Source organism: Dipteris shenzhenensis, chromosome 25 (genome assembly GCF_047967505.1).
Source record: "Dipteris shenzhenensis isolate YYH24624 ecotype China chromosome 25, Dip_SZ_1.0, whole genome shotgun sequence".
Classification (NCBI taxonomy): Eukaryota; Viridiplantae; Streptophyta; class Polypodiopsida; order Gleicheniales; family Dipteridaceae; genus Dipteris; species Dipteris shenzhenensis.
Window position 1 is genome coordinate 25,635,563 of NC_141620.1, and position 7,305 is coordinate 25,642,867.

General features: G+C 39.9%; 1 protein-coding gene across 1 annotated transcript; it reads right to left on the minus strand.

Annotated features, from left to right (window-relative positions):
* Nucleotides 1–6,227: 6,227 nt before the first annotated feature.
* Nucleotides 6,228–6,959, minus strand: LOC147885663 (uncharacterized). The gene has a single exon (XM_087396183.1). The coding sequence runs from the start codon at nucleotides 6,957–6,959 to the stop codon at nucleotides 6,228–6,230; it is 732 nt and encodes a 243-aa protein (XP_087252309.1).
* Between the last annotated feature and the right edge of the window lie 346 nt (nucleotides 6,960–7,305).

The following is a 7,305-nucleotide window of genomic DNA, read 5'->3' on the forward strand; positions in this document are numbered from 1 at the left end:
AGAGAATAGTTGGTTGGTGGACGCTTTTAGTTCAATGACTGCCAATTGTACTAGCATTACTAGTGAAACTTGGAGGGTCCCTATGACAATAGTATAATTCTCTATTTTAAAAGGCACATGTCTTAAGAAGGGGAAGGATCCTGCCTTATGAGAAATTAAAGTCCCAAATTATTTCCATGCCTCATGATAGTGAATCCTCTAAGGGAAGGATCTCATAGAGACCTCTTCACATGACAAATTGAAGGTTCAATGTATTTTCATGCCTCTTGACGGTGAAAGAAAAAGAAATGAATAATAGCTCAAGTAGAAGATGTTCAGGAGACCCATATTGTGTCATTACTTATGAAGCTACACATGAAAGACATGCGGCCTTTGTAGGCCCAATCTTCAAGCTCAAGTTCAGCAAGAAGGAGGTGCAATGCAATCGTAAAGAGTATCGTGACTAGATGGATGTGCTATTTGAGGAGTTGTGGTGAAGAAGATGATACGCTTGTTTAACGAAACAACTCAAGCTTGTGTGAGAGAGGATGATGCCCAACATTTAGAATCATGTCTATGGAAAATATTAGGACTGAACATTATCCCAACAATGAATTTAAAGCCTTCTCGAAGTTGCTTGGGCTAATATTCACTATTTTAAATTTGATAAATTCCCTTGAATACTAACAATATAGCTTTCACATAAAAGCTCTGAATGCATCCTTCCAAGTACTTAATCGATTAGAAAAATTCATCTATACCCATCTATAAGTATGTCTCCCCTTTATTTTTTCCTGATCATGTCGTTGTTTCCTTTGTCCTTTGAAAGGATCCATCCCATATACTATATAAGCAACCCATGAGATAAATGAATGTTGTTCTTAAGTCACATATGAAATAATTGGTTTCTATCCAGGTATGAATAATGCATGGGATGCTGGTTGCTTTTTTTTAGTTTGGACAATAGTTGATACCAAATGACTTACAAATCTGAATGACTTCTTCTCTTTGTGCAGTTATTCAGTCCATTTATGCCTAATTCTAGCAATTATCATCTTGTGTTAAGTGGTCTGCTAAATATTAGTGCAATTGTCTACTATTTGTCCTTTTTTAGTTTGGACAACACTTTATACAAATTGGCCTTTAAATCTAATTTAATTCTTCTCTTTATGCACTAATTCAATCTATTTATTCCTCATTCTATCAATTGTTGTATTGAGGTGTATGATTCCTTCATCAATTGTTGTATATCAATTGAGAAATGCCACCAATGATATGCATTAGAATAGATATTGTTTGAATTTGTTGTGAATCTAGGCTGAGTCTATAAGCAAGCAATCACTCGGCCAATCACATACTCATACAATTAAAGAAAGAAAACAAATGTTTGGAGTTGTTATCAAGAGCTTGGTTATGCCTTTGGCATTCATACCTTGTTAGTGACAATGGTCATTGTGGTATTGCTTGCTACATTGAGGTTGCACATGCTGATGCATTGAAAAATTCTACAAGCAAATAGTCATTCAGCTAGGCACATATTCATAGAAATTGGAAAAGACAAGAAATGTTGTCAGTTTTTATCAAGAGATGGTGGTTGATATGCCTTTGGCATGCAGTATACCTTGTGAGTGAGTATTTTTATCAAGAGATGGTGGTTGATATGCCTTTGGCATGCAGTTTTTATCAAGAGATGGTGGTTGATATGCCTTCGGCATGTAGTATACCTCCATGGCCATGATCATCCTCCATATGCTGCATATTAGTAAATTTACTATACATCACTTTGGAATGTGGCGTAATAGGTATGACATGCCACCACCTATTATTATCCACCATTGGTTGATAGACAACCTAATTCAAACATAAATACAATCATGTTATTTTCCTTGCATCGAAGGTATCAAATATTTTAAAGTGAGTATTTTGATATGTGTGTACAATACCTGTTCACATTGTTGTGGTAGTACTAGTGTGTCCTTCTGACTTTGCCAAAACTTTGTGGAGTCAATAGTTACAAAGCCACTTGCATGGCATTTGATTGTTGCATTAGGGCCTCTTTCCACCATGTTCTTAAACCACTTTACATCCAAAACATACACAAAGAAGCGTTGAAAGTCAAGCTTAATAATATCTTGGATTATGCCACAATAATCATCCATGGCTCCATTGGCTCCTTCAAAGCTAGCAATGATGCCACAATCTTGTGTGTTTCTCTTATCATCAATCCATTGTGTTCAAAAATTCTTGCCCTCACACCATATAGTTTTGAACATAGGACACTACACCAAGACAAAATCAATTAAATAAGTAATCGAAATTGTTGAAAGCTCCTAACTTATGCATAACATTCTATATACTGACCTTACTCATGCATCCCCTAGCATACTCCCATTCCTCCATTGTGATATGCATCCACTCATCACTCTCTACTCTCTCCATTTTGTCAAGTAGCCAATCCACATGAATATCCATTGGAAGTGCTCTTAGATGCTGAGGGTATGACACACGAGATTCGTGGTGTGTATGAAAGAGGGCCCTTCCTCCTTGTCTTCTTGCCTTTGCATCCTCGTATCTTGTCACCCATCTTTTTATCACATCACTATTAAGCATGCAATAGAGGTTGATATTATTAAGCAACTCTGTGCCTATTACTTAGCTATGTCCTTTCCCTTGAGGCACAATAGAGGTCATCCTTAGGTCTTCATCATCTCTCCATAGTCGTGGGAGAGATCTATCTACATCAACAAGAAACTCAGAAATATATACAAGTGACTCTTATACCAACCAACCCTCGGCCATGCTACCTTCGAGTCTTGCATTTTGTCTCATGAAACCCTTCAAGGTCTTCATGAAGCACTCAAGGAAGAACAACCATCGTGCATGTACAGTACCCCATATAGCAATCTCATCCACCAAATGCACTATGAGATGTAGTTGGCTTTTTAGAATAGAATGTGGAAATGTCTCCACCACTAAACAAACCACCTCCACTAACATAACTCGAGCATTCTCAAGCGTGGTGGGATCTATTTCCTTTGAGCTCACATACCTAAAAGGGAAAAGCATGTCATATTATCAATATGAACACCTTGCATGGAGCATTGATACGTGTCTTGTAAAGTACCTCACAAGCTCACCCATCTTGTAAATACAATCCTTCACGTCTTTTGATGCACTATGAGAAATGCTAGTAGGTAGTATGAACTAAACACATGAGGAATGGTTTATTAGTTGCTTCTAATTCACTCACAACTTTGGAAGGAAAAAGATATTATGCACATAAAATACTTACTTGGAGCATCTTGTGCCAATCATGAGATTTCAAGCCATATAATTGCTCTACACCTCTTTTCTTGCTCTTTGTAAAGGCCCCCTTCAAACAACTCATGCATCTAGTGGGAGTACGAATTGTAGTGATAGCTCGCTTCACCACCACCATCTCTAGCTTTGATAATGTCCACGGTGCATGAGGTTCAAAGACACATCCATTTGGCCTCTCTTATGGCCAAGATTCATGCATCCTCCCTATGGAGCGTAGATCCTCCCTTATGCCCACGGAATCTCGTGTCCCGTTCAGATGTTCCCAAATGGTAGATGCCACATTCTTGAATATATGCATGGGATCAAGCAGGTGATTGATCTTGAGGTGAGACCAATATGGTCAACAATAAAAGATGGATTATCTAAACAAAAGCTAGTGTTAGCGAGCAATCTTTATTTCCATTCAATATAGCACATGATTGTTGCTTATGCTCATGTAACATATCAACTAGAATAGAAGCTAGTGCTAAATCTCAAAAGTGTGTTCTCACTAGCTACAATGGTGAGAGCAAAGCATATAGATTATGGGATTCTGCTACCATAAGTAGTTTCTTCTTTCCAAATATGTTATAGTTGATTAAAAAAGTAGTTTTTTATGAGATCCTAATGTTTCATCTATGCCTACCCCAATGCTTGTGGAGTCTTTTAGAAGTTTGTCTTAATGAGACTCTAGCTAGCAATGAATATACCTCTTGTAGTAGAACTATGATCTCTGTTGAATGATGCGAGGTCGAAGAAGACCTCATAGTCAGTGTGGACAGAGTGATCCAGGGGCTAAAATTTTGGGGCTGAAGGTGCATCTATGATACACTACTGTGCTAGTAAAGAGGCCTTGAAAACTAACAAGGTACAGAAACCTGTCAAACTTGTATGCTCAACGATCATGAACTGGAGGTCATTTGATATGTGCATGGTTAAACATCCTTCAACATGGGATGTAGGATCTGTCAAAGGCTCAAGGTGGAGCTAATAATAATATAAAGGACTATAAGCTTGGAATATCAATAAAAAACCCTCGGGGGGGTCACTATGTATAAACCCTCTATATCACGTGCGTTCAAGGCCTATATTTAAAATCCCTTATCTGTAAAAGATTTTGTTAATAAAATGTACCCCTTTTCTATACAAATCTGTAAATTTTTCCCAAAACTATTTTAAATAGTCCCTTATGTATATTTATTTCTGTAAATTTTAGAAATAAAAAATATCCTTCTGTTGAACTCACGTGATAGGGTTACATATGATGAGTGACCCCCCCGAGAAAAAACCATAGCATGTCCCTAAGGCAAATGAGGTGCCGAATGTTGATGTAGGGACTAATTTGAAGTCCTAGATCCAACCACTAATTTGCATCAAGTATGGACTGTATACGACAACCATAAGTGCATGCTGGAACACTAAAGCTCCACAAGCTGATGATATCAACTACAGTGGGGTAGGACTATACTGATGTATAAAGGTCCTCATGCTGAGGAATGATCTATTGATCGGAGGTGGTGATAACTCTATCCAAGGGTGGTGCAATGTAGCATGACTGAGCCGATGCTGAAATGTCCTAAAGACTAATTTGTTGATCTGTATTGCTGATTGAATACTCTCTTTGCACGCATTAGTGATGGATGCAAGAATGGAGTCACCTGAAAAGCTGAATGCATTGTGGCATATATCTCCACATGCGGTTGGAGATGCGAATGCCTCATACTGAGGACTTACTTGCTGCTGAAAGTGTAGTTAGTTCAAGAATCAAAATACAAATGATAATCACTCACTTGTATCCAAGAAAGATGTTTTACCATTTGGATGCATTCTTGCTCAATATCAAGAATATGTAAGAAAACCTTGGCATGCATAGTTCAAACATTGTATAGTACAAACATGTCGTACAAACATGTCATAAAAAGTGTAGAGTATACTCTAGAGTATACCATAGGACTAAATTTTGTCTTTGAGTAGGCTTGGAAGACTTTATGCTAAACATGCCTATATGAAGTAGGACATGTATTAGGGCATTGCCTTGGTTGATAATGGATACTAGTAGAGTATTTTCTTCCTTGCTTTGTTATGTTTCCGATGATAAACATGCCAAATTTTCTAATTTACACATGGAAAAACCCACATTCTAACATAATCTATTTTGTTTGGCATCTCATCACCAAGTGGATGATAACTTTGACCTTAAGCTCAGTATACATGGACTTTTAGAGTTCCAAGGGCATGCCTTCTTCTTGGGTAGGATCCATCTTATCGATAATATTAAGAGAAGATTAAAGAGAGCAAGCGCCGCTATGAAGCTAGAGGCTTTGCAAATCAAGAGAAGAATTGGATCACATTTAAAGACCGAACCTGAATACGTAAAGCAACATATATGAAGGTTTAGGCACACAAATGGGGATAAGAAGGCTATAAGAAAGAGTTTAAAAAATAATAATTATAATCTAATAACTCACCCACCCAACTCACACACCCGATTGAGGCCTTCGAGGGGACGCCACCGTGCTTCTACTCCCATAGGGAATGGAACATCTTAGTTTATGATGATTGTTTGGGAGATTTTTTATGAGATATAGACGTAGATTTGAATACATCTTAGTTTGACCAAACATTCCATCTCGCGTAAGTTTGTAAGAATGGATGAAGAGTTACTCGTTGTGTCGACTTTGTGTTAACGAGATAACGTCTCATAAGGTACTTATTACGTTCCAATTGAGCTTAGAACTATAAAGTCATTCGCATTTGCTCTGTAAAGCAAAAGAGCTCATAGTTTTCTGAATTCACCAACCGACGATTGAAATTAATGCAGCTCATCTTATTATCAAACGCGCAAGGAGCTTACAAGTACCATTGGATCCATGTTGGAAATTGAAACGGTACGATTCGTGGCTCCCGCATATCCACATCCATGAGAAACAGTGAATAGCATAAACAGGTTAGAGAAAATGCAGCTGGTGGTGATAAAGAAACGCATTCCCTTGGGAGCTCACTTGTGTTACGACGGCATAACCTCTTGCGCCTCTGAAAGCCCCGGTGCCTCCCACCACTGCGATTTCGTTGGTTCCAGCAGCGACGAAGCCTTGAAGCTGTATGGTGCCTTTGAAGGAGCCATCATCGTAAGACAAGCCCTCCACCTCAATGCCGATGGAAGTGGAATCATAGCTAGCCTGCACTGTGTATCCGCGGATGAACCCCAACTGCGTCGATTGAGGATCAGCCCCCCGGGTGACGTTGAAGGCGAACAGCTGAGTGGATCCGAAGGAGTTTGTGAGCGTTTGATTGATAGGAGGTATGAGTTGGCCGAGGTCGACGTCGTTTGTGCGAACATGGACGTAATACTCAAGCGTATGGTTATGATTCCAGGGGCTGGGGGACGCGGAGATGATGCTCCACTTATGATCGACGGGAGGAGGGCGAGCAGAAGCGGGCTGGAAAGCGGCGCCGAGGAGAGCGACCAAGAAGAAAATGCTGACAAGGGTGTGCAGGCAGCAGAATGGGCAGCTGGAACTGGTGGGCTGGCGGAGGCGGAGCATGGCAAGGAGGGTAGAGTGGGAGGGAGAGGATATGGAGGCGAGCTGAGGCAGAAGATTTGCGTAGTGAGGAGGTGCAGGGAGATGATATGGAGGGCGAGGCTGGGAGAGCTGCTGATGTTGTGAGGAGGTGCCCATAGACGGGATATATATATATATATGTATGTATGGGAGAGAGAGAGAGAGAGAGAGATCCTTCCTTAGGTGGGCAGTCAAACAATGGGAATGCCGGCCGTGTCAAACCACGCCTTCTTTTTCCTTTGAACTCTTCTTAAACGCTTTCCCTCCTTAACCGCTTCTTACACATTTTGCCAAGTCCTATGAATAGATAGCCCCAATTGAATTTGGGGGCATTTAATTAATTTGTTTTGGGGGAGTGGGATAAGGGGAGAGGGCTTGAATTAAATAAAGGAGGAACGCCTAGGGGCAATCTCACGAGTGGGGAAGGGGCAATCTCACGAGTGGGGAGGGCCAATCTCTTCTT